This window comes from Micropterus dolomieu, linkage group LG15 (assembly GCF_021292245.1).
Source record: "Micropterus dolomieu isolate WLL.071019.BEF.003 ecotype Adirondacks linkage group LG15, ASM2129224v1, whole genome shotgun sequence".
Lineage (NCBI taxonomy): Eukaryota > Metazoa > Chordata > Actinopteri > Centrarchiformes > Centrarchidae > Micropterus > Micropterus dolomieu.
The window spans coordinates 2,140,417-2,167,660 of NC_060164.1; the positions used below are offsets into that span (position 1 = coordinate 2,140,417).

Below are 27,244 nucleotides of genomic sequence, written 5' to 3' on the forward strand. Positions count from 1 at the left end.
TTTCATTGAAGATAAAAGATAAGATAGGATTAAATTCATTTCTACTAAGTTATCAGAGGAATGGTTGGTCCCCGAACAATCATAGCTTACTGTCTTTCACGGCGTGCCTGACGTGACTGTGAAGGCGGTGCTAGGGACAGACTACCAGTAACAACAATGTAAACAAACACTGGCGGTGTGTATGATACTGACTGTCTTGTGTTCGGAGAAGACGGAGTAAAGAAAGAAAAAAATAAATAATTTCTCTTTCGCATGTTTACAGTAGGGTGTTCTGTGCTGCTATTGGTCAACTTTTGGAAGACGTTGTGGAATTTGTCGTTAAAGGGCAAAAACAAATCACACACTGTTGTCGTCCACTATGATACACTACACGGGATAAATCAATCGGTTGTTGCATCCAACCCCAATTTTCACTCATGGCGTCATACGTTTGTCAGGCTGAAATCGTATAGTCTTTGAACTCTCAAGCTTTAGTTACATTTGAAACCACTTGTGTTTGGTTTTGGTTGGTCTCAACAGCTTTGACACACCCTAACTCCAGGCTCTGTCCACTTTGAGGAAGGTATCTAGGATCAGATCACAGAGCCTGAATCCCGACCTTGACAGTGGAGGGCAGAAATGCTCATCTGATGGCCAGGTCAGTATCTGGAGACGACTGACAGGAGCTGTAATGTAGTTAGAGGAGGAGAGTAATGGCAACAGACAGCAGTGACAGGACAAGAGAAGAGGGGGAAGGCAGGAACAGATGGAGACAGATGATAGCACAGGAGGAAGAGGAGAGAGAGGGAGAGTAAACGCCTGTGTGGAGAAAAGGGAATAGGTAGATGAATTGATTGAAGGTGGAGTATAAAAAGAAGAAAGGCTAAATGACAATGCGAGAAAATGGACACAGGGACATCTACTGCTATGGACTGAAAGACTATATGGCTGTCTGTTAAATTTGAATTGACTCTCAGGTTTGCTGCTAAACTTAATTTCTATTTTAATAATGTGGTTAAATGCATCTCTGACCGCCGCAAGATCTGGTTTGGGTGATTTGAGCCTCAAAGCATCTTGAGTGCATTTATAAGTGGACTTGATTGCATTTTTTCCTCACTGTCCCATTAAGGGACCCATCATTTATAACAACTTGGTTCTTTGAAATGTTGAAATGAGATTTAAATGTTGTTCTTTGGACCTTGGAAACGACTACTGACAGTCTGAAGTCATGAAAGTGTTCAGAAAAAGGGAAATTTGAACATCTACAATTTCATGACAACTGGGCAAACTCAAACTATGATCAAAAGCTCCAGAACAGCTACTAATGATGGTGTAATTGTTTTGACACCACATGTTAATTTCCTCATTAGCAAATAGAAGGATTGACGAGTATACTGATCAGAATCGGAATTCAGCTTTATTGCCAAGTAGATTTATGTATACAAGGAATTTGCTTTGGTGTCTTTGTGCATAATTAATATATATAACATAATAAGAATCTATAAATATCAAATATATACACACACATATATATATATATATATATAAAGATGTAATATAGCAGTTTGTGTAGTGATATGATTTACATGTGGAAAACATTTACAGTATGTACTGTATAAGTGTGTGGTGGGGTAAGCTGCAGACGGAAAGATCAGAGGGACAATATGATATATTTAATATGAATATTTACTTTCCCCCAAAAAATTTAAATTAGTGGCAAAAATAATTATACTGATCAAGTTTATTGCTGAGATCTCGGACTTAAAATAAACACCCAGGTTAGCGAACTCGTTTTGTGGAGAAAACCAAGGCTAACAGTAAAATTACTAGCTGAACTGTCAGTTGTTAACATCCATTAGAGTTTACTGACTGACTAACTGATTCATCTTTGAAGTAGTTGTGTGCTCACAGTTTTCCTGTGCAATGAGGGATTATTACCTAACTTCAACTGCACTAAATTTCATGTCCAAATAAAGTGGATTGGGTAACCACCCCAGATCTCAGCAGCTACTTTGGTAAGCACTAGAGCTGGACTGATAAATATCCTTGATCCTAGAGTAATGCAGATATATTGTAGGTAAGTGTTCTGATGAAGAAATTGCAGTACAAAAATGCTTCAGATGTATTTGAGGTGATTTAAAACAGTGTCTCAGTTACATAATTAACTTGTCCATCAGACAACACTGACAAGTGTAAAATGCTACTCAGTACATGTTTTGGTCACTCTTCTTTAATAACCAAATATTATTGTGTTTATGTTTCCTTAGAAATAAATTAAATTCAGACTACATCTATATATAGTGAGTACAATATCTTCATAACTGATGGAAATGATGGCCAGCGCCTTAAGACTCAAGTTGCTAAACTGGAATTTAAGTGCAGTCGTCCAAGGTAAAATTGGAAACTGCTGCTACCCAATTGTCCATCCACTGTTTCTCCACAAATTCCTCCTTCTGATGGGGAGAAACAGAACTGTCTTCTCCTTATGCTATTAAGGCAAAAAAAAAAAGCTCTAACCTGGTAAAGCCTTTTGTCTCAAAGTAGCCTCAGGGAGGAAGAGAACTGAGAGAGGACTAAGAGGTAAAAACAAGAGCAAAGCCAAAAGAGAAAAAGTGGACGTGATGGATGAGGAAAAAGGAGAGCAGACTGGGAGAAGGAGGGAGAGAGGTGTGTGAGTCCAGGGGAACGGGGAGGGCACTCCTATTGCATAATTAGTGCGTGTGCGCACATGTGCACAGACTCACACACATTTCGTACTGTTTTCCCCACCACTCAGAGTGATGCTTTAGTGGCTGCTACATTAGCCTCGTTAGATATGCAAAGCGGGCCAATTAGCAGCACAGTGTGCAGGAAGTGACATGTTCCACCTGAAGTAGCTCAGAAACAACGCCAGTGTTCACAGCTAGCAATAAATCATGCCTCTGTGAGTGTGTGTGTGTGTGTGTTGCTTTGGACCCAGAAATGTCACACACGTATTATAAGCTCATTACCTATTGACAAAAAAAACCATTCTTAATCCACATAACCTCCCCTGAATCTCTTAGGAATTAAATTCGTCCCTCTCTCACAGAAAATATCACTGCTTTGCATCCATTGCAAAATAGAAACAGTGTTTTCTCACCAATATATTGCTGTGAAATTGGCTGCAAACACAAGACAAACAGCTGCATTGAGGTGCGTGATGCTTTGATTTGATCCATTTCAGGAGGTGTCTCCTGTGTGTGGAATCCCTCCTGGCAGACTGGTGAGCATTAAATTCAACAGCAGGAGGATACAATGCAATCTCTGTTTCAAAGACTACAGCAAATGTCTTTGATTTGACAGATATTTCATCAGAACATCATCAAGTTTACTTCAAAAAGTCTTTCCAACGAGGGAAATACGTCTACCGACTAGCTTTAGTCCTATATGTAGCCAGTCACCTCTGATGCAGTAAAGGCTCCTCCCATAATTACCACAGGTGCCAATCTGTAAAATCCGCACTGAAGCATATGCCATTCTGCCGATCTCTGATCTTTGTGTCAATATGTCTAATACCCAAGTGGATCTGAATGGACCTTTTATCAGCAGAGTGTGATAAATTTACACTTTTTTCCCCCACTGTTTTCGATCACGCTGCTACTAGTTTTCATGTAGTAGGCCTTGTTTTTAGGTTGGGTATGATGATTCTCTGGTCTATGCAGATTGGGTCGGACTGCCCTGGGTTTCCTTCCGTTTCAGAACAGTTTGGGTAATATTGTTACTATTCGCCTTCGTGTTCTCCTCCAAATAAGTTCGGCTTGTCCCCTGTTTCCTTCCTAGATCTCAGCAATTAAAGGTACATTCATTCTTTATCACCAAATTGGATGTCTCTTCAGTGTATAACAGTGCAGGCCAGCAACAGCAATGATAAATAGTGTAGGTGTTACGGGTCCAGAGCGTGGTCCCCGATGAACAGATTATGCTGGAAAAAGTTGTAAATACTATGTGAATACAGTTTTGCAGTGGTTCCTCACAAGAATCATATATCTTACAATTACATTCCAGGATATATCCAGTGTTTTTTCCAGAGTTGTATTTCAGTCTTTGGACCAGAATAACATCTGTTGTACTGCTGCTCAGAGTCCATCCAGTTTAGCAGATATCAAACATGGCTAATGAACAATTATACATATACATACAAAACACATGTTGCAATGTCCGTCACAGATCACAGTTTCACTCACTATGACATTGTCATTACAAAACATTATACAAGCATTCTTTCTGGCTTCTATACTTATACCAGTTTGCTATTGTTGACTGCCATTTTTAGCATAAACATGAATATGCATGAGAACCCGCCTGGGTGATACTTGAGAAGACATGAGTCCATATTCTAAACACATTCAACACAGTATTAAACTTTAGATTTCAAGCAAACATCACAAGAACTAAATAAGAATTCAACCTTTGAGATAATATTAAAGCTTTAGCTTCACAAGCTTTAACTGAAGCAACGTGAATGGCCACAATGTAGGGCTATTTTGACAGTAATGCGCATACAACTACTTATTAAACTGAAGGTGCAATGCATGCTTTTGCACACTCGTGTAACTGGGCCTGGCTACTAGTGTCCACAAACCTCCACTGGGTACCTTAAACTTGATTGAATATTGTAAGAAATCCAAATGGTCCTCTAACCTGCCGTTTCCAGTGTCCCATTATTTTTCTAAAAGCTTTTTAACATTTTCCTACACTTACAGAGGGACTTCTTAGGCACAGGTATCTGTTGCTTTAATCAACGTAATTTTTTGGTCCTACATGGTATCAGTAAAGCTCTGCCATCCGCCTGCATTTGTGCTGCATTTATCCAAGCATAACCTCCTGTTCATTCTTTATTTAGTGCCCAGCGTTTCCACTGTCAGCAGATTCTCTCATTCTTCTTCATCCTCTCTTTTTCAGGTGCTGGTATGGCACACTCGCACAGAGAAACCACACCTTGCAAATGAACCCAAACATCGGAAAGACACTGTTGTCATTGAGGTGTGAGAGGAGGACCCCAAGACCAGAAGCTGATTGTGGCTGGCCATCATCTCTTGGCTGGGACTAAATACAGCACCCTGCTTTCTTTCCATATCGGGTTTATACAATCTGTTCACGATGGACACAGACTCTGATGAGCTGCATGACTTCTGGCTGTCTGTCAAACGTGCTCAGTGAGAGTCGGACAGCACTGTTAATTTCACAAACTGAGATGACTTGCACTCTTCATTGCCTCCATCCATGGCTTGCTGATGTTAAAAAAAATTATAATGCTGAATTGAGAAGTACCATGAGAATCATTAACATCATTTATATTCATTAATACATCATTGTCAAATTAACTGTGACCGTGATATAATTACCAAAACAAACAAGGCTTGTGGTCCAGATAACTGCCTATATCTTATGACAGTGGTATTGTGATGCTGTTTCTTTAACAACAAATGTGTATTTGTTTTTATTTTTGTTTGTTTTTTGGTGTGATAATAAGATTGATACCATTTCCATGTCTCAGCCAATATGAAGCTGGTATCAGGATGCTGATAGCATAAAGCTAGCTCAGCATAAAGGCTGGAAACAATTAGCCTGGCCCTCTCCAAAGTTCAAGAATATGCCTACCAGCACATGCTCACATTTGATCACATTCTTTTAATCTGTACATAAGCAGAAAGATTAAACGACAACATGTGGTTTTAATGGAAGTTACGTGGTGTAACAATTTATTTTGGACCAACAGCTGGGTGCAGCAACAGTGAGCCAGTCATGCTATGCTAAGTACCAGATAGAAAGATAATCTGCATAATCTCCAACATGTAACTCCCCTGTAAAATCACAAATTGTGATTTTGACATTAGAATTGTTGTTAACCTTTTAAACAAACTAGATGCAGTGTGTTAATTAGCCTTTAAGGTGTCGGTAGATGCATTTTTGAACCTTTCAGAGAGCCAGCTGTTTCCCCCTGCATCCAGTCTTTACGCTAAACTAGGCTAACCACGTCTGAAATCTAGTATCACGCACACAAAACTGGCAGTTTTTTCATCTCACATTCACACCTCCCACTGAGCAAAATAAATGTTTGGAAGCAAACCTTTTCAACTGCAAGTTTTAGGTCTGTTTGCTCTGGAAGAACTGCACGCTTAAATCAAATCAGTACACAGGACAGTATGCATAGTGAATTTTGTTCTCTGCATTTAACCCATCCGAAGTATTAGGAGCAGCAGTGGGCAGCCAGTGTGCAGCGCCCGGGGACCAACTACAGTTCTATGTCAGTGCTTTGGTCAAGGACACTGACAGGAGAATTAACGTAATGCTTTGATGGTCGGGGGAACCGGAGTATCCGCAGGAAACATGGGAGAACCTGCAAACTGCACACAGAAAGGCCCTGCCCCGCCTGGGAATCAAACCCAGGACCTTTTTACTGTTGTTGCCCCTCTTCAGTGGCTCATACCTATAAAGTGCCAATCAGAGGCCGACAGAAGCAGCTAGGTTTCCCAGCTCTGGTCTTTGTTTAAATTAGTCACATCAATGTCTCAGAGTTAATGCAGTAATGATTCATTGATGCATAAATGCTTTGTAATTCTCCTTTACAACACCCTGAATCGATCACATGTAATGGACTGGAACAACCTTTACCGTTTCCTCTCTGCGTAAGTGAAGTATGTGATCAGGTTTGAAAACGGCCCAAGTGAAGTTAACATCACTCCTGACAAGCTGCCATCAATAATGTAGAGACCGTGGGCCGACAACAAAGAAAACTCACCTGCCAGCGGAGGAATAAAAGGAATGAATTGAGTAGACGAGATACAAGCAGGACATCAGACTGGCCGCTAGTTTCGCAGCTCAAAGGTGAACTGTTTTCTTCAGTGTATTTAGACGGCGGTATTGTCCTGACCACTGAAGTTTAGAGGGGACTGTGTTGTTGTATGATGTAAACACAAGAAAGAAAAAAAAAAAAACAGGATTCAATCCAGGATCCAACAGCCTTTATTTCAAATGACCCTTCTGTAAAACTTGGAACAGAAAAAAAGGAGCAAACCAATAAAATTCCAAAAAGAAAAAACAGTACTTTTACAGTTGAAAGAGTCATTGGACAAAGATGAACACAGAAAAATTCCTGGATATTTTTTTTAATGCACGGAAACCACTTTTTTTTTTTCTCTGTACTAGGCACCAGAAAATGTAAACACACTGGAAATAAACCTGGAGGACATTAGATTTATTGAATATGTTTATGGGTTGTTCACACTAACCACATGAGAGTGCTACAGTTATTGCATGGCAGAGGGACCCTGTGTATACGGACATGAATCTCTGCATCGCCACTCGGCTGTGTGATCGTAACTTTGTGTGCGTAAGTAAGTAAGTAAGTAAGTAAGTGTGTTTGTTCATTTCCACTCTTGCTCCTCTGTTCTTACTCCCAATAAACACAGACTGGACAGTGGTGAAGGGACCCATCCAGTGTTTTCATACAAGTCCCCTTTTGCAACCACTGTCCACTCCTGTTCCTCGCCCTGCCAGTCTAGCCCTCTTATTGGTCATCCAGGTTTATTTGCTTCAGACGAACTGTGCTTCTCTTGTACTGCACACAACAAAACACCACAATAAAGATGGCGGATGGCAGAACATACGGTTATAGCATCCTATGTAAAGGGAGCAATGTTTTGGGTGTCACATTCACTCAATTTAAAAAAGACTGCAGAAATCCTATCGTCCCTGCTGATCCCACACAAGAATTTTCTGAAATGAAACCACAACACAGCGAGACAGGGGTACCTGCTCTGCTATTTAAAGTGCAGTAAAGACAAACAGCTGGGATTCCAGTAGTGCTTTAATTTGCCTTGGGGAGTGCTGAGGAAATGGCTCATTTCAACAACAAGGACTGTCTTAACTGGGTCGGAGCCCAGTTTCCACTAAACCCAGCTCGTTTGGTTTTAAAACACTTCAAAACACCACAGCATGGCTACCAAAGACACCCAGGGGAGACAAGGGCTGCCCAGCAATTACTGAGTCTTAAAGGGAATCCTTGACATTTGGAGTTCTAGGTTGTTTTTAACCAGCTTGAAGAAGGAGAAACAGGGTTGGACCGATATTTTCATCTCAATCTTCAATATTTAAAAGTAACAACATCAACTGGCCAAATATTGTTGTCACAGCCAGTGTAGTGTGTCTATCAGTGGTTCCCCAGTTTCAGCACATAACTCCAAATGTTTTTTTTTTACATTTCTTTTTGTGTACGGATTGAACAAAACACAATATAAAGTGTCACTTACTTGATTATTTAGAGGTGTTGTTAGGCATAATTTTAAAATTTGGACCGAGCCAGACTAGCTGCTTCCCAATGCTTCCAGTCTTTATGCTATGCTAGGCTAACCGCTGCCCAGCTCCAACTAGAGACCTAGCAGACAGACATGAGAGTGGTATCACTCTTCTAATCGAATCGAATCTTCTCAGCAAGAAAGCGAATGAGGGTGCTGTTCATTGTTTGGTCGACCTGGGCTTGAATCCAGGTAGGGTGACTGCTCTCGCCCTTCACTACAAAGAGACAAAGAGTCCTTCGCTGTATAGGCGTATATTGTTTTGAATATGCATAACAATGACAGCGCTGCAGGCACAGCAGTTGTTTATTTTTGCTAAACCTTTAATGTTTCAGTCATGTTTTAGTCTTTTTGCATTTGTGGAGAAAAAATCATTACAGTCGTGAAATAAAAAAAGAGAAGTTGAAAGAGTGATGTTACCCTCTCTAACGATGTGGAATAGTTGTCAGAGTTCCAGGAGGCAAAACACTCAAATTCAGAAAAAATAAAATAAAAAATGAGAATTTTTTTTTTTCTTCTATTTCCTATTTTAACGATTTTGCAACCCCTCAGGATCTTTTAAACCAACCCCAAGGTTAGGAACCACCGGTGTATGTGATCTTTACTGTAGAGATGATGAGCGGTACACTGGCTGCTGAGGGAAAAAAATCTAACCTCAAGCGGTTGTGATAATGAGTGTCACGTGATGAAGAGAACCCAAACCAAACAAAGTCATCAAATCTTCTATGGCTCTGAAAAAGTGGAAGATTCACATCTTATTCACATAAATACAGTACTGTTCAGACTATTAGCTGCTACGAGCCTCGGCCCGCCCTATAGAGAGGGGGAGGGGGAGGAGAGGAGGGGGGGGGGTTTACAATATACACAGCAGAGAGAGGTGGGAGGACAGGGTAGCAAAGACCAACCACAAGATAGCCATATCTACTGTACGTATTGAAATACTACTCACTAACTATCCATTTTGGTAATGATATTATATTACTAGAATAGACACTTGGAGTTATTGATCCAGCAGCTTTCTTTTCTGATTCTGCTGTTTTGTCTCTTTCTTCAGACAACAACTAAAGGAAGAGATAAGTAGAAATAAAGATGGGAAACAACAGCTGCCAGTCTTTCTTTTTTTTCCCCCTGCGCTCTATCCAGTGTGATGTCTTGGCTTTTTAAAGAAACCACACTGAAGGTGTGTAGGGTGTGGGAGGGGCAGTCAAACTACCCCCGCTGTGCGTTCTTTATACGGAGCTGTGAGGAGACGGGCGGGTCAGGAGCAGATTTGGCCATTTTTGTTGCCATATTACCACTCTAGTTTCCCCCCCACTCATCTTCTGGACCCACACCTTGTCACTTCCACAGCTGAGTGCTGAGGGTCTGGCCAGAAGCCGCAGGGGGAGCAGCGGGCCAACCAGCCGCGGGGGCCCCTGACTGGTTGAAAGTGGCTTGCGCCGGCCCTCCGCCACTCATGGCCATGCCTGACATCTGCTGGGTCATCTGAGTGAGGAAAGAAAGGCGGAGAGGAGGGAAGTCAGTGTTAGAATACATCAGAGCAAAAATAGACAGCTATTCCCCTCATCCCAGAAGCGGGAGGGGGGGTTCTCTACATCCTTTATCCCGACTCCATCCCTCGCTTTTTACCTTCGCCTCTGCTCTTGAAGGGCTTCTGGCTTCCTCTGGTCCCTGCCCTCTCCCCCCCATCCCCATCTCACTTCCCAGCTCTTCATCCCCCACCCACCTCCTCTGCTCGTCCTCCTCCTTCCATCCATTCTTATCTATTATGAATGTGCTTTGGTGCAGTGCTACTCACTTATCTGGTCATCTGAGAGCTGTGGGCGAGTGTGTGTGTGGTAATGCGTGTGTGTCAGCCAAGCCCGGACAAGCCAGTGACGCATGTGTATGTATGTGTATCATCAGACAGGTTACTTAACAGCTTTAACTGAACTTAGCTGATGTTTTTCATCAATGGTGTCAGGGTTGCACTTGAGCTTGGTAATTACTGTCTTGTTTAATTAAATTCCTAATTGGCAGTACAGCTTTACTTTTTTGACTTTGGTTTGTTAACTGGGATGAACTGAAAGTTAAAAATGTTAAGACCCATTTTCCAACCGGTGTTAACATGGGATCTGTATCTGGCTATCTTATCTGAATGGAGAATAATCAGAATATCGTGGGATCAGCCAGAACTCATCTGGCTCACACTGTGCCCAGATCCAGCCGAGTGTAAATTACACTTTTCGTTTGGATACATCCTTAAAGGCCCTGACAACCTATTTTCTTAATCACCTTCTAACTGTGAGCAATGGGGTCCTACACTAAATAATCTGTTTGTTTATTTCACTCATGTACTTCCATGCACCAATCAGGATTTAGCAACATTTAAATCAAAATGAGATGACGTTGAGTTGCTGGGTTATTTGCTTAACTGACAGGCCAAAGTCCTGAAGCACATTATTTCAGTTTTTTGACTCAAGTTATTAATACCTAATAATGTTTTAAATGATGTTAGTGTTTCATTAGTGTTTTTATAGGTGGTTCCCCCGTCTTTCACCCGATGTCAGCTGGGATTGGCTCCAGCCCCCTGCGACCCTGTATGCAGGATAAGCGGTTGACGATGGATGGATGGATGGATCATTATGGGTGTTTTTTTAGTATTACTGTTAACAAAAAAGTTGCATCTACCTTCATTAATCACTGATTTAATGCACCAACAGGTGAGCACGCTAAGTGACACAAATCAAAAACACCCCAACGTGTGCATGCTGGCTAAATGCTAAAATGCTCACGTGGATTTGTACATTTGCCAGAATGCTGAGGATCGTCCACCTTCAGTCAGGTGTGTGAGGCCTTTCTGCGGTTTCTGTCACTGTGACTGTGGAGCCTCTTTCAGCGCAACATGTTTGAAAACTTTGAGGAGTGCAGTGGGACAGAGAGGACTGGTTAGAGTGGGACAGACAGCTGAGAGGACTGGTTATGGAAGAAATTCCAAGAGGGTGAATCTATGTGTTTGTGGCTGCAGCCACTGTAGAGAGTGTTTATACATGGTGTGTCTGCTGTAAAAGTGGCAGTGGCATTTCTGTAGCCTAATCTCACTTGTTGTACCTGCTGTGGTGTCAGTTGGTCTTATTTATTGTTTGACACTTGTTTGAGGCTTTTGCATATTTATAATTGATAATCAGTGGTGTGCACAAGCTGCAAAATCTGTCTACAAATGGAATTTACTGTTGTTTCGGACATCAGAGCTTGTGATGTTGTTCCACTAGTGGATTGACATTTAATGCAATTGGAATATAAGATTTTCCTCTTCGACTGAAGGATGTTTTTCTATATATCTTTACCCTATATAGTTTCCATTTCCAATGCAAAACAGAATATTTCAATTTCCAAAACTGATTGTTCAGTGTCCTCCGGTTAATGGCAGGGTGGAGGTGGGGTTCAGACAGTTCATAAAACGTAGTTTAGTTGAATGAAAATTAAAAAAAGACAGACGATAAGTACCGAATGCATTAAATCGATTTGATACTTTAAAAGCAAAGTAATTGCATTGCCAATGAATATAAGGTTAGAAAACACTTGCCTGATGTAACGTGACGTCCTGTATACACCATGACCACGTCTGGTCTTCAATCCAAATACAGATACAGAGACGGATCATTTTGTTGGCTGAGCAGATAAAGGTAATGACGCCTCTGTACAGATCTAACAGCTTGTTTGTGTGTTACTGTGTCTGCGTTTTTTGCTGCTGAGAATCAAACATGGAATCCAGAGGGATACAGAGCCAACCTCAACTCCTGGGTTTCGTTTCAAATCAATCAAACACATCACATCAGGGCTGGGCAACACTGACTGGAGGAGATTGGGTTTTAACTAGAGGACCAATATTGGCTCCATATTGTATATTGGTCCAACCCAATCACTATAGTCAAATATTCACTGGCTACAAAACAGAAGAAACTCGATTAGGAACACTAATGGACTTAATCACATGTTGAATGAAAATGACAAAAATAAGATCTATCTTACCATGATTTTATTATACAATTCAATTAAATGATATATTTTATTATACTACACATACTATATCTCACACCACCCAGTTATGTGTCACTCCTAGCTAGTTATACATTTTAAAAGACTTTGTCACAACTGCCCCTGCGTCAAAGAACCCCACCAAATGTTGGTGACTTTATTACGTACTCGCTAATAATTTCATGGTACTGGGCTAGAATTAGGGACAAAGGAACAAGGAAGTGATTTGACAGAATTTAAGAAAAAAGGTACCATTATATTATTATACAATAACCTTGGTTATAAAAAGATTGAATAGTTGATTAAAGCTGCTCGTCTTGGGCTTTTAGTGAGGCTGAAGGGGTGAGGTCATTACTGCACTGGGCTGTGCATGAAATTAGGGAGCAGAACATTATGTAAGAACATATATTAACTTTTAGGACCAGGATAATGAAACTCTTTACAGGTGGTGTCAAGGAAAAGAACAATATGTTTAAACATTAGGCTTTATTTAGGTTGCTAAGCTTCTTAAGAGTTGTGCAGAGAAACTGGAGTGGAATTACAAGCTAAATGTTAAACGGAGTTCATCATCACCATAAAATGAGTTAATAAACACCATTCTCAGTGTGGTTTAGTTACCTGGCCCATATTCCACTGTCCTTGCTGCTGTCCTTGCTGCATGCTGTACATGTTCTGTCCCTGGCTGGCTGGCATCACACCCTGCTGTGGCACGCCCATGTAGCCGCCGTTGGACAAAGCCATGCCGGACATCATGGCCCCTCCACCCATCATGGTGGTGGGTGGCACGGCTCCGCCCATCCCTGGGGTGAAACCCTGCGGAGTGAACTGCATCTGAGGCTGGCCCATGTACACTCCTGCTGGAGCAAAGAAACACACACACACATACACACACACACACATGCACACACATGCACACACACACACACACACACACACACTCTTAGTTAGTTATATAACTGTGCTCAACAGGACTTGATGTAAACTCTCCTACAGCTGAGCATATTTTCAACTAAACATAAGGGAAAACAGAGCTGTGTTGAAGTAAATAAACAGTTTTCCTCATAAACTACAAGAAACCCAGTTTAGCTTTGATTCCCTACAAGATATGTAGGAAAATAATTTATTTAAAGCGTAATTAGTTACTCTTTAAAATCCAAATATAAAATGTGTTAAGAAAGTCAAACTTCCATATAACCCTAGCTAAAATGTTTGAAACACTTCTAAACGCTTACACCCTGCTTACACCTGGTATTAAAATGCGATCTGTATCCAGATAAGTGATCCGGATAATAAGCGGTGTAATCTTGCCTTTGCATTTAAACCTGGAATTTGTGATGCATTCTTGTTATCCACACTGAGATCGGATCTAGCAAAACCTGTGCATGAGGAATGTGAGGGGGCTTAAATCCGTCTCAGACTCCCTTAAAAATGTGCAGTTTTGTGAGTTGTTGAGTTAGGGGAAACTTTGTGAAACGTTGTATACAACAAATTCTTGATTATTTTTCTGCTCTTGTAACTTCTGGAAATTTCATAGCCTACATGAAGTTATTCTTTTCTTGTATAAAAAATGTTGTGTCAGTTTGTCCCAGTGTGTTGCAGTGCCAGCATGTAAACTACTCTGTGACGAGATAAATTATATGCCTTGTTAACAACCGACCAGCTGCACAGATGAGTCGGACACGGACACTCGTACACACATTTATTTATTACTGTAGGTCAGTTATTTCCCACCTGTATTGCTTTAAGTTTTTCACACAGTTCTATAGATTATTGCAACTTCTGGCGCTTTCATGTAAACAGAATAGATGCATCATTAGAGGTGTATCTTTCAGCCTTCTGTCTTTTAATATTTAATGTTAGCTAAAGACAAGTATCTGAAGGCTCTAATGTTAAGTTGTGTGAATGCCTGCACGTTGTAGGCTATGAACTGTGTTTATACCTACCTAAGATATGACACAATGCGAGCCAGGCTACTGTCAGATGAGGTCAGGTCAGGCAGATCTGACCACATACGTTTTTCCTTCTAATCTGCAACCGGATAACATTTAAAGATTAGATTTTAATATCAGGTGTACAGTGGGGCCAAAAAATATTTAGTCAGCCACTGATTGTGCAAGTTCTCCTACTTAGAAAGATGAGAGAGGTCTGTAATTTTCATCATAGGTACACTTCAACTATGATAGACAAAATGAGAAAAAAAAATCCAGGAAATCACATTGTGTAATGATGGTCACTATAGACACTATGTCTTGTTATGTGTCCCTTATGCTATGTTATACTTTGTGTCCCTATCACTACAAAGCACTTGGTGCTTCTCACTTGCAGAGTGGTATATAAATTAAATGAATTAAAATAAAATTTCAGGGGTCTCAGAAACACCCTCCTTGCAAATGGTAAAACTAGCAGGAATTCTTATCATAACCCAGTTTTTTGATAATATTCGTGGCATTTATGGTGCAACAAACAGAACATTTCCCGCGGCTGCTGATGTGAAAATGAAGACATTAGACAAACCAGATTGGCGGTTCGCTCGACTGGGCCGATATCAACACACCAAAAAGCAGAGACACTTTTTTTTTTATTACTGCCTCTAAAGATTAAATTGAAGCTGCAGAATATCATATTTCCATGAAAATATATAACACCCATCAGTCCATTTGCCTGTCAGTGCTACATGAGTCCACTGTGAGAATGTGATAAGGAGCCAAATAAAAATGGGAGTGGAAAAACCTCAAGAAGCAGAAAGAAGATAATTTCTTTAAATGGACAAAACATCTTCTGATATTAGTCAGCTGTGTTGACTGCATGTAGAATATGTTAGAGACTTCTACCTGATACTAACGTATAGCCTCTTTTAGCACAATTCCTACCATGTCTCAGTGTTTTACAATCCGCAACAGGCTTGAATTCGGTGGAAATATGGATCCATGGACTGTTTTGTTTTCAGTGTATTGTGACATTGATCATTTTGTTATTAGCTGCTCTTACAGCCACATCCATCCTGTTATAATATGGAGAGGCAACACACACACAAACACACACTCCACGATGGAAGTCAGTGATTTGGGGCATTAGCCTGGCAAGTTTCTCTGGCTTTCATCTCCATCAGCATTTATTTGGATTGTGAGAGGACAATATGGCAGCAGTAAGCCCTTCATCCTGATTTCCTCCTAGGAAATGCAGCAATATAATCAATATGCACATGTGCCTGCTGTACAGATCTGCTGCCTACTAGTTTCCACCATTCAAAAAACATGTACCAGTAATGCTCTCCCACACACTCCAAACATGCTCAAGTTAATATATGTGTATGTATGAACATCCACCTACATACACACACACACACACACACACACACACACACACAGCACTCAGTCTTTACACATAATAACTGTGAGATGAGTGTGAATCTGCAGACACTTCTCTATTTTTTACGACTGCAGTGGGACTCCAGTAAATGCAGCATGGAGTGGCCCCGCCTGCTTTTCAGCATGCTGACCTTTCATCTGCCTTCACTCTCCTACATTTTTATGAGGTATCTTTCCTCTGATGTATGTGTGAAAGTGTGTAGGTGTGTGTGCACAAACATGTCAACGTCTCAGTGTGCACTCTTGTGCTCATATTACTGTATGTTTTTCCTGCGTATGAGACACCATATGTGTATAGTGTTTGTTTCCATTCTATATGTACAACACATTTAAGTGTTTTGATCCGTGTATTGGTTCAAAAAAAGCTGTTGAGGATCCTCACCTCAACAACTACCAACTACTCTAGGAACCACAGGTAACCATACACTCTGCATAATAGGGTACTATGAGTTCTTTAAGATATGATGATGCCTGACCATTAAGGGCTTTGTAGCAGAAGGATTTTAAATTCTATTCTGGATTTTACAGGGAGCCAGTGCAGAGAGAGAATTTCAATAATCCAGCCTAGAAGTAACAAATGCGTGGAATAGTTTTTCTGCATCATTTTGAGACAGGATGTTCCTGATTTTTGCAGTGTTACATAAGTGAAAAAAGGCAGTGCTTGAAGTTTATGTAGGAGTTAAATGGAGGGTAAGTGATTCGAACTTAACTGCCAAACAAATACAACTCTCCCTTCGGTGCTCCCCCAGAAGCTGTACCCCGCAAATTTCTGGTTTCTCCAGCACTGAAACGCCTTTGCCCTTGCCTGGTCATATAACTTTCTTCTCAATTTATACTCTTCAGACCTTTTCCTCTCCTTCTTCACGGTGCCTGGAGTCCAGCACGTTCCAATGTGCTGGTGTATAGAACTCTCTCTCTCACTGTCCCCCATCACTCTTGGGCATGAACACCAATTACATGTTGCTGATTGGCTGTTGTGTGGCAAGGTCCACACCTCATTCTTTGTTTTATACTTACACAGCCAGGGCTGTGAAGGAAAACCAGATTTCTTTTCACAGCACAAACAAAATGGAGAGCTAGCAAACTGTGAGGAACTACTCGCTGAGTTTAACAAAAAGTTTCTTGGATTACAATTACTTTTCACATATCCTGATCAAAGTTAACTCAGAGCAAAATTACCATTCAGTCATAGCTGTATTTCTGGGCACACATTTGATACTGTATTTACTCAACTTTTAGCTCTGTTTTGGTCTGCACCAACTCCTGAGGGAAATAGCTGTATTTTAGCTGCTAAATGTTCCACTATGTTCACTAGCTAGTCACTGTTTCCGTCTAACATTTTGCAGTTAAGTGTGTTAAAAGTATTTAAAGTGTTTTTTTAGCTGAAAATAGCTGCCTGTTGCCAGCGGTATAGTACTGAAAATCTTTGCTAGAAGTACAATTATAAAAAATAAAAAATTGCTCAAGTGAAGGTAAAAATGACTATTTGACAAATCTACTCAAGCGAAAGTACTTAGCCAATAAACTACTCAAAGTACAAGTTACTTTGTGGTTTAATATTTTTTTGTGTGCGGGCCAGAGATCTTCCCAAGTCATTTTATGCAAGCCCCAGCCAAGTCTCAAGTCTCTTTTTGGAATAATAAGTGTTTCATCAGCTGTGCATCGTGTTAGAAAGATATCACACTTGCTTGCTGCCTAACCTACTATTGTTGCCTGTACCTGTTGTTACCTGATATCGACGTGCAGCCAACCAAACCACTTGCTTTATATGAATTGTTCTACTTATGATTTGCCTTTTCCAATAGCACAGACAGCCAATACAATATGATGATTATTCCGAAAGTATCATAATCTTTACAGAATAAAGAATTATTCTGACAATAACATGGGAGACCTGTGAGTAATGCGTAGTGAAAGCCAAGATCAGTTTCAATGTGTTAATATATCAGAATCAATCCAGTGATCATCTGACTTAGGGGAGTCGACTGTCACAGGTGTCATGCCGAATTTTGCATGCCTGCCAAGAATTGTATGAAAATGCATTAAAGTTCTGCTTTTAAACGCTATACTATTCTTTGTGGGGTTCATCAATAGTGATAAATGATCAGTATATATTTTATGAACGTTAAGAATCGTTAATATATTATTACACTTAGTAAAAGTACCATTTCTTGAGATTCAGCAAAAACATGTGGCGTTAACCGCGTTCAGCAAAGTGTCCTAAAAGGACCTTAAGAAGTGAATTGCATAATTAGGCAAAACAGATATTGTAGGCTACCAACTGAAATTTGCATCCACCTTTTTTCTTAGTATAACAGATGTGCCTCCCGCGAGGGCAATACACGGCAGGCATGCAGAATTCGGCACAAGACCTGCGCTGCAAAACGTCACTAGACCTTGTGGGAGCAAAGCCTGATCATTGTTCTACGCTCACAGTAAACTCACGCAGTCTACCGGAGGTGTCTGACTTGACGGCGCTATTCCCCTATCAAGTCGCCGAAAGTCAACCTGTAGACTACTAGTTATACAGCGTGCTAACTTCGACAGCTGTTTTCCAAAGTTAACATAGCTGTCCTTATTAGCTAGGCTCCTTACATGCTTGCTAATAACTGTTTTGAAGATGGGTCTCCGACATTGACAGCGTTTTGTTGGACAGGTTTGTGCAGCGGTGTTTATGATACCAACCATTCAGTTCACAGACTGGTCTGTTGACTGTGTTTGCGAGAGAGAGAGAGAGAGAGAGCGCGACCTAGTGAGAGGATGTGTGGAGCTGCAATCAAGAACGATTTTAAAATGGGTCGCCAAATTTATTTGGGCGGCTGTTAATCAACCTGGGCGGTCCGCCCAAGCAAAGCCTATGTATGGGAAACACTAGACATGCAGTTACTGGATTTGGTTTACATTAGTAGAATAACCTTAAATTTAAAAGGTTTTGCATTTACCCACCTCATTAATATCTGGCACAAGAACACCAGTCAGAGCTCTCCTGCGTAACCACACATATAGCCTGGATGACAGCTCCTTTCAGTTAATGTAGCAAGATGCACAGTAGATAACAGACTAGTTGTAACGAAGGTATAAATGGCAAATGAAGCATAGTTAAAAGTAGATTACATTTACTTTTTACTTGAGTAAAGTTTTAAAAAGTAATGTGAAAAGTTACCGTTCCTAAAAAAAAAAAAACTACTTTTTTACCCACTTGCGATACTTGTAATGAGTTACTACCCACCCCTGCCTGCTGCTGGAAACAAAGTAGCTGAGTGCAATAAGACTGAACAAAAACAGCAAATTTGCCAAACCAAAACACTGAGCTGAATGATGCCAAAATGCACTTTAGGGGTGATAAAAACTGCAGAGTTGTGTTCATTATTCAGTGACACCTTTCACATAGTACTTGTATCAATTGTTAATATAAAAAGATGGATTAGCACAGGTTTAACATTTGCTACACATTTGGTCTGAATCCGCCTTACTTCTTCAGATTCATACATAAACCCCCAGTTGGATTTGTTGGCTGTAAGTTATAGCGTGAACTGTTGCATTGTGGGTGCAGTAAAGGCAAAGTGAAGCTCAATCAAGCAAGATGAACAGATTAAGACTCAATGGTGTATTGTTAGATAGGTAAGATACTACCTGGTGTTGGGACGGGGTTTGCTGCACACTAGCTGTAAACTACCGTATGATAGCTTTGTTTGAGCAGCTGAGATGCCAACAGTATAGGTGCAAAAGGTTATTTTTGAATAATATACCCATAAGCCTAACGCTAAGGTTATTTCCTGTCGTTAAACAGATTATTATCAAGTAGAATATATATTAACCAAACTAAAGGAGTGTATGTTTAAGAGTTGAAATAAACTGTTGCAAGTTAGTTTGGTGCAAACACATTTTAGCTTGTCATTTTGACAACATAAAAATGTAGATGCTAGATGAGATGATCAAGGGTTAACAAAAATGCTGCATGTATGTATGTGTGTGTGTGTTACCTTGTCCTGGAGCAGCCTGTGGCTGGCTCTGCGGCTGACTGCCCACTGAGCTGCTGGCATACAGAGACAGGATGGAGTCTTTAGATAAAAGCTTCTTCTGCTCTGCCTTCGTGGTGGTAGTGGTGGAGGTAGAAGAGGAGGCAGCGGAGGAGGTGGAGGGGTCCGCCTGCGGAGGTGCCGTACTGGAACCAGACTGTCAGAGACAAAGAAGTGGGGAGGGGATGAAGAGAAATGTCATGAAATATGTATAGTTTCAGTCAAACATATATTTTACATTTGGATGTTAATGTCCTTGCCACCTTACGCATGCATATATAATACCGTGCAGAGTTGGATCTGCCAATAGTAGGGCTGGTTAAGATACATAAGTTCTGGTGCTGACACCACAACAATCCTTTTTTTTTCATAATTATTTTTCATTAGCATGGCTGGAGCATTTATTTGCCTGATCAGCAGAGAGAACCAGGCCATTTCAAAAAGATATATTCAGACTTATGATCAGACTTGCTGATGGTACTCAGTCAAGCACTCCGACCATCGGAAATCCCGATCCTTTGCTGTTTATGTTGTACATAAATAACCCAGGTCCCAGGTACCACCCCAAGCCAAGGCCCTGACTAGTCTTCAGTCCGGCTTTGATGCCCTCCAAGTATGACTCTTTAATCACAGACTAGTGATTAAAGAGGTTGGTTTCTGTGACTAGACAGACGCAGGGTTTTTGGGTAGAATTAAAAGATTGCTGTCTTCTTTCAACTGTGTATTGTGGATAGACTTCATTACAGTCAAGACAAAATCTTGCCATCTTTTGGTATTCATCTATGAAGCTCTACTGCTGAAGCTTCCAAACTACCTCACATCTCTTCTCTCATTTAAAACTAGTAACTACAGTATACGACCAGTAACGCTCATGTACGAGCTAATGCTGGCAGAACTGCGTTCAGGTACTATGTAACTTTAAAATGGAATTAACTTCAAACTGCCCTCAAACTATAGTCTTAAATTCTCATTGGAGATTTTAAAGTTTTATTAGAGGATGTTTTCTATTATTCTTGTAACTTATATTTTATTTATTTTATTATTGTGTAGTTGTGTTGATTATGTCTGTTGATCCTGTGAATATTTCTTGTTCTCAGGTCTCTCTTGGAAAAAAGATCTCAATGAGACTGCATGATTAAATAAATCTTTTTTTAAATCTGACAGACCTTTTTGCCAATGTTATATCATATGCTGAACTGAGAAAGACACAGAAATACTATCCTCCATAATTGATTCACTTGTTCTTTGCCGCTCCTTCATCGGTCTTGACCTGCTATGAATGAAACTCAACACTTTGTCCGCACGTTTCTTATTAAAAAGCATTCTAGCAGCTTACAACCACTTGGAAACAGACATCTATTTCCAGGAAAAACAAGTCAAGGCAACTAAGACAACATACTCAAAATTAATCAGGAATAACTCCTCAACCATTAGGCCTAGATGCAAAACTCTAGTCTCCTTTGAAAGGTCAGAAGTTCAGGAATATGAATCAACTAAATGAACCTATTTATTTTTCAATTAAAGAGTAAATGGAGGTGCAATAAAGGAAAATATGATATTTTCATCCTCGCCTGGTATAAAATCTATATTTTAATAGCAATATCACCATCAAAACCATCATCCTGTAGATTATAATGCAACTGAGTATCTTCTAATACACCTGAAACACAACTGTAACTGTAAATGTAATGAAAAGAAACTAATATACAACAGTTATTAAACAAGTTTTCAAAAAAAATGTCCATGTTTGGCCATTCTTACTGTTTACATGTTTACATGAGTTTTCTTCAAAACACTATTTCTGTCTATACAACCACATTCCAAATAATATAAAGCTTCCAAAACATTGAAATATTGATAAAAACAGTGACTACTGATCAACATTCCTGTGACCTTGTTGTTATTATTATCTGGCTAATAACTCTGTGAGGTTGGTGATTTGAGTGATGTGAGTTACACAGCTGATCAGAGCTGGAGCCAAGCTTTCTTTAGAGTGGTGGGACAACGGCGTAGGATGAGATGAGAGATATCTGGATAACAATAACTTCAGCCATGTACTTTGATTACAGATTGATTTATGTTTTGATATATGTTCATTTAGATGCTTGATGTTTGATGTCTGTTTGGTGCGGAAAAAATGTGGTTGGTTTGACGTTCTAACTGAGCCTACTAGCTTCACAGATGTGTGTAGCATGCAAATGATGACAAAATACTAGGACCGTCAATGGATTTTCCATTTTGCGCGAAAATCAGGTGCTGCCCCCGGTATCGAGGGCTTCGGTGCTCAACTGGTGTAATTCCTTCCTTTTCTTTCTTTTAATGTAAAACAAGGAAGTGTTGAGTGTCACTGACAAAAGAACGGCAAAGTAGAACAACTGTAATTATTTAGTGAGAAGAAAATGGAAAAGTAGAAGCTGTAGTAGCGGTAAGTACTACTGAGTACTACTAAGTAATCCACAAAACCTTTTTGTTTTCATTTAACAAAAGGTTTGCCATAGATTGGCTTTTGTATAATATTAGGATGATCTAATAAGAAACAATTGCTGTGGACATGAGCACATAGTGGCTATCAAGACAAGACTAGTAGTTACAAAACAGGTAAGGCAACAAAAGAACCACAATTCTCAAATGGTAAATGTTTCTAGCATTGCCTACGCCGTCTAGTACCAGAATCTACTGGGTGCTTTTCCACTGCGGTTAATAGACCTGCAAAGATTAGGCCAATTAACCAGCAGACGTATGTTGTTCTCCATACAAAGCGACGGACATGTTTCATTATTTAGTAACGTCATTATCCATGAGCAAAATGTATATAGATGAACATCAGATATGACTGGAATATAATAAACACAATAGGCTCGACCACAAAATATAGCTTCTAGCCCATTAGCAAATCTTTTTCTATTTTTGTGCTTATTATGCTGGTCTTAAGTCTATACAGTTACAAATAAAAACTATGCATACAGACTTGGAGTGTATTCACTCATACATGTACTGTATAAATCAGGGTGAGAAAAGATGAGACAAGACAGGAAAGCAGGAGAGAGGCAAAGGGAAGAGACAAGATAAAAATAAAGGGGAGAAAAGCAAGAACGGAGGAGACAATAGAGGAGAAGAATTGTCACTGTAAGTGAGACAGATGACATTAATTAGGCTACTGCAAAGAAAGGTAGACAGGACGGACGGACACACACACACACACACACACACACACACACACAGTTTCACTCACATGCACCACACAAAACCCCATCCATAATGTCTAATGGATGGAGCTGACAAAAAAGTAACACCTGCTTAAGAGCTCTGTACAGGTGTGTGTGAGTGTGTGTGAAGTGAGCGAACAGAGAATAGAGAGAAAGGGAGAGGCGAGTCAGCTGGACTTCATGAATAAGATAAGGAGAGACAGTGTGATAAACAGTGGTTCCTGCAAAACACACACACACACACACACACACATTATACATTCTCTAAGTCACACACAGACACAAACCTAATACTCAAGTGTGCCTGCCCATGTGCGCACACGCGCACACACACACACACACACACACACACACACACACACACACACACACACACACACACACACACACACACACACACACAAAGAGCTTTGTGAGTGTGTTGTGCTCAACTGCTTAGCAGGCAGTGCTGCTCCCCTCTGTCTCTCTTTGCAGACTTCCTTGACTGGGGGAGGGAAGGAAGGAGGAGAGGAGGGAGTCAAAGAAAGAGATAGCAGAAGAAGGGAGGAGAAAGAGAGGAGGGAAGAATGGCGAGGAAAATAGAGGGACAGAGGAAGTACGTCAGGGAAAGGTAAAGAAAAAAGAAAAAAAACTAAACTGAAAATTGAAATGAGAAAGAAGGGACAAGGAGAAGGGGGGAGGTGGTCAGGATGCAAATGGATGGAAGAGGGAGGACAGAAAAAAGTTGGAATTAGAGAATAATTCAAGGATGAAAAATATATACATAGAGAAGGAGAGAGGAAAAAAGAAATAAAAAGGGAGGACAAGTTGAGAGGAAAGGGTGGATGAACGAATAAACAGAGGTGTAGAGAAACATTGGATAGCTAATCATACCCAAACACACACACACACACACACACACACACGGTCCACTTTCTCTCAAGTGAAGCCAGTTAAGGTGAGTCAGGTGTTGACGGAGGTAGGATGAAGCTCCTATCCTATTAATAGCTGCAGCACATTAGCATGATACTCCCCCTGAATAGAGTAGTGAATGGAAGGTGAGAGCAGGCAGCAAACTGTCCTCACCTGATCCGTCTGATGTCAGCGAGGTATTTAACATGACTCAATCAAGGAGCTAAGCCTATTTGCTGCTAAGCTCGTTCACAAAGTTGAAAAATGCCTTTAACAGACTTCCAATCCCCCAAAGTGCAGTAATCTCCAGCCATTCAGCTTCCTTCTTCAAGACATATTTGTAGACAGTCTACTGGCTCTGAACTCGTGTGATAAGACCATCATCCACAATGATTTGGCAAAGGAGAAGCAACATGAGGAGCATGCAGAATGTTAAGCAATGGAAAGGTGCTTGTAGGTAGGATGAGTTTAATTAACTTTTTACTAAGATCCTTTATGGTTGCTTATAGTGACAAACCAACAGAGAATTATCATACACCTCTGCAGTTTCCCTCAGAGTTTTGGCATCTGTCAACTTGTTGTAGGGCTGGACAACATGGCTGAAAACTTTTATTTAACTTTTATTAACAAATAACAAATCATTCGATATCAATAATTATCACAATAAATGTCAAATCAATAATTCTTTCAAGTTTAAATGCAGATTTTTGCTCCTGAGTGAAAGTTGAAAAAATAAACACTAGGTTAATTGTGGTTTTAAACTATTCTTTATGATCACAACATGACAAACACCTGCCAAATACTAGATCACTTTACAAATCTGAGGTAGAACATTCAAAACAATTATGGTAAAATCTTTTTTTCAACAAATATGCATGAACTAAATCTACTTTCAGTTCCTTTGTCTCAACAAAATAAATATCTTAATAGAAAATTTGTGCTAATGTGTTATATAACATTTATTGAACATTTGTTAGATTGTTATTGAGGAAAATGATATCACAATAATTATCAGTGTTGTTTTATTGTCCAGCACTGGCTTATTTTTTTGTCTTCAACTTCACTGTTTTAGTTCACTCTCACCGCTCTAATCAGTGGTGTGTCCACTTGCAGCAGGCAGCTGTTTTCGGTATAAAAACATATTCATTGTATGCTACCTGCTCAGCACTAAACAACACAGAAAACATTTGGGAACCGCTGGGTATTCCCAGAGACAACCAGTATGGTACTGATTAAGTAAATACTATATTATTACATTACATTCATTTGGTAGATGCTTTTGTCCAGCGCAATTAAATGTTTTCCCTCTGATATCCACACACAACAGGAGCTCATTTCAGCCTGCTGCTCAAGGACACATCAAACCACCAACCCCATAATTAATGGCCGACCTGACCTACAATACATAACATATGGTCAATTAAACTGCATTATCAGAGTCACACACAGATATCTGATATCTAGCAGTCTTTGAAAACACTAATACATCATTATCAAAGCAAGTATACCAGTTACTGTGAAGCAAATGAGACAGTGGAGAAGTTAAGTAGCCTTTACGCCATTCTGGGGCATGTGTTTCATAAAATTAAGTCTTTGTTTGGCATTAATGCAGTTTCTTGAGACTAAACGTTTTCAGGCTTTCACTCCTTCCACCGTCTGTGATTGCCAGACACTCCAGGAGTATTAGCTTCATTTGCACTGAAAGAACAGTGAAGCAATCCAGCAGATTTCTTGCCAAAGCCAAACTGGTGGCACACTATGTATTAATTTGCAGTGATACATCAGTCGAACCTCACTTATAAAGGGAAACAAATTCAAGCACATGCGTGTCACATATGCATCTATCCTTTCCGTAAACACACACACACACACACACACACACACACACACACACACACACACACACACACACACCCCACATAGTGTGTGATGGGTTGCGTGGCTCCTAGCAGCACATTGTGTTAGAGAAAGCCTCTACAACAAGGCTGTATTCTTCTCAGCCAATGTTGATGGGTGCAGCCAGAGCTCTGAATTACCCCTCTGACAGCCTTTTCCTCACTGTCGCTATTCATAGACCTCTACAGCCAAACACACACACACACGCACACACAGTAAACTCATCTTTCTCCCTACGGTTTTCCATCACTGCTTGAAATACTCATACACTCCCCCTCTGAAAGACCATCTGTGGCTTTAAAACCACACCAGGCCCTGTGTGTGTGTATGCAGAAGGATTTGTGCTAATTTACTGAAAACAAAAGCAAAGCTTGCCTTGGAAATCTGAATTCGAGAAAGAGAGTGACAACAAGGAACAGGATGGAAGAACAAGAAGGGAGAAATCTATTGCTGGCCAGTTCATTACCTCATCCCTCTACACCTCCTTCAACTTTTTCTTCTGCTCTCAACAAACGGCTTTCATTGCCCTTTCTTCATCCCATTCTCATCCCTTCTTGATAAGCAATCAACTGCATTTCCTTTCCTTTTCTTTTCTCCCAGGCATTTCTTGCTTCCTTCTCTTTCATCCTGCTTAGTCCTCAAACAAAACGGCGCAAAAACTACTTTAATTTAATGTCCATGTTTACACAATAGAGGCCACGTTTTGCACGGGGACAGTTGCTAGGTGTTGGTCTCTGATGTATTTGTTTCATGTACCATGTTAACTTCACCAAAAACACACAAGGAAGGCAGACTTGACTGGCACAAAGTTTGGCTGGAGAGAGTCATGGCAATTAAGACTCCTTGTTCCTCATCAAACCTCAAGATTTGTTCAATTTAGATTAATTGGCATTTACAGATACTCAGGTACACAGCTTCTTCACCGTCTCAGTCGCTGTAACTTACATGACCCACAAAATATACAATAATGCAAAATAACAGCGCAGGACAACCACACAGGTTACTTACTGCGGCCTAACTGTTATAAAGTGTGACAACAACCTCATTTGTAATATTCAGTCCAGCTCACTAACCGTGTTCGTTACCATCCAGCACATTTAGCTGTGCTCACATTCCTGTGCCTCTCTGGTGAAAGTTACTGTTATGACAAACAAATAGTTACTGAAAAGCAGCAGGCGAGCTGACGCCAATGTATCACGTCGGCTAAATGCAGTCATTGTTACTTTATCATCCATTTAGCATGGATTAGTTCAACCTCAAGCTGATAAAAATATTACTGTGACGTTGCAGTGGGAGTTTACCTGAGTTTCCAGCATGTTGCGTGAAGCAGTCATCTGGTGTTTCGGTCTCAGTGTGTCCAATTCTGCTCGCTCATGAGTTCGAGCACGCGTACAAGCATACAACAGGTTGCAATCTTTAAACTGCACTACTATTGGCCGCTGAAAACTACATATAGACGTTTTAAGCAAGCTACCAGCTTCACATGCAGTATTTCCACCATAATGTTTGATTTTACATACTGTCAGTTTTACACACTGTTGCATTAACCT

At 40.3% G+C, this 27,244-nt stretch overlaps 2 protein-coding genes across 2 annotated transcripts in view; one reads left to right on the top strand and one right to left on the bottom strand.

Annotated features, from left to right (window-relative positions):
* The window catches only part of b3gat2 (beta-1,3-glucuronyltransferase 2 (glucuronosyltransferase S)), a 55,701-nt gene extending 50,712 nt beyond the window's left edge, over positions 1-4,989 (top strand). Inside the window, exon 4 of the mRNA XM_046070907.1 lies at positions 4,903-4,989. Within this exon, the coding sequence (XP_045926863.1) occupies positions 4,903-4,989 (87 nt within the window). The remainder of the gene's footprint in view (positions 1-4,902) is intronic.
* Positions 4,990-6,950: 1,961 nt separating this feature from the next.
* LOC123984460 (stromal membrane-associated protein 1-like) overlaps positions 6,951-27,244 on the bottom strand; it is a 40,233-nt gene continuing 19,939 nt past the window's right edge. The window contains exons 4-6 of the mRNA XM_046071373.1: positions 19,666-19,858; positions 12,933-13,171; positions 6,951-9,782 (exon numbers count right to left, since the gene is read on the bottom strand). Coding sequence (XP_045927329.1) covers positions 9,636-9,782; positions 12,933-13,171; positions 19,666-19,858 — 579 coding nt within the window. The 3' untranslated portion in view covers positions 6,951-9,635. The remainder of the gene's footprint in view (positions 9,783-12,932; positions 13,172-19,665; positions 19,859-27,244) is intronic.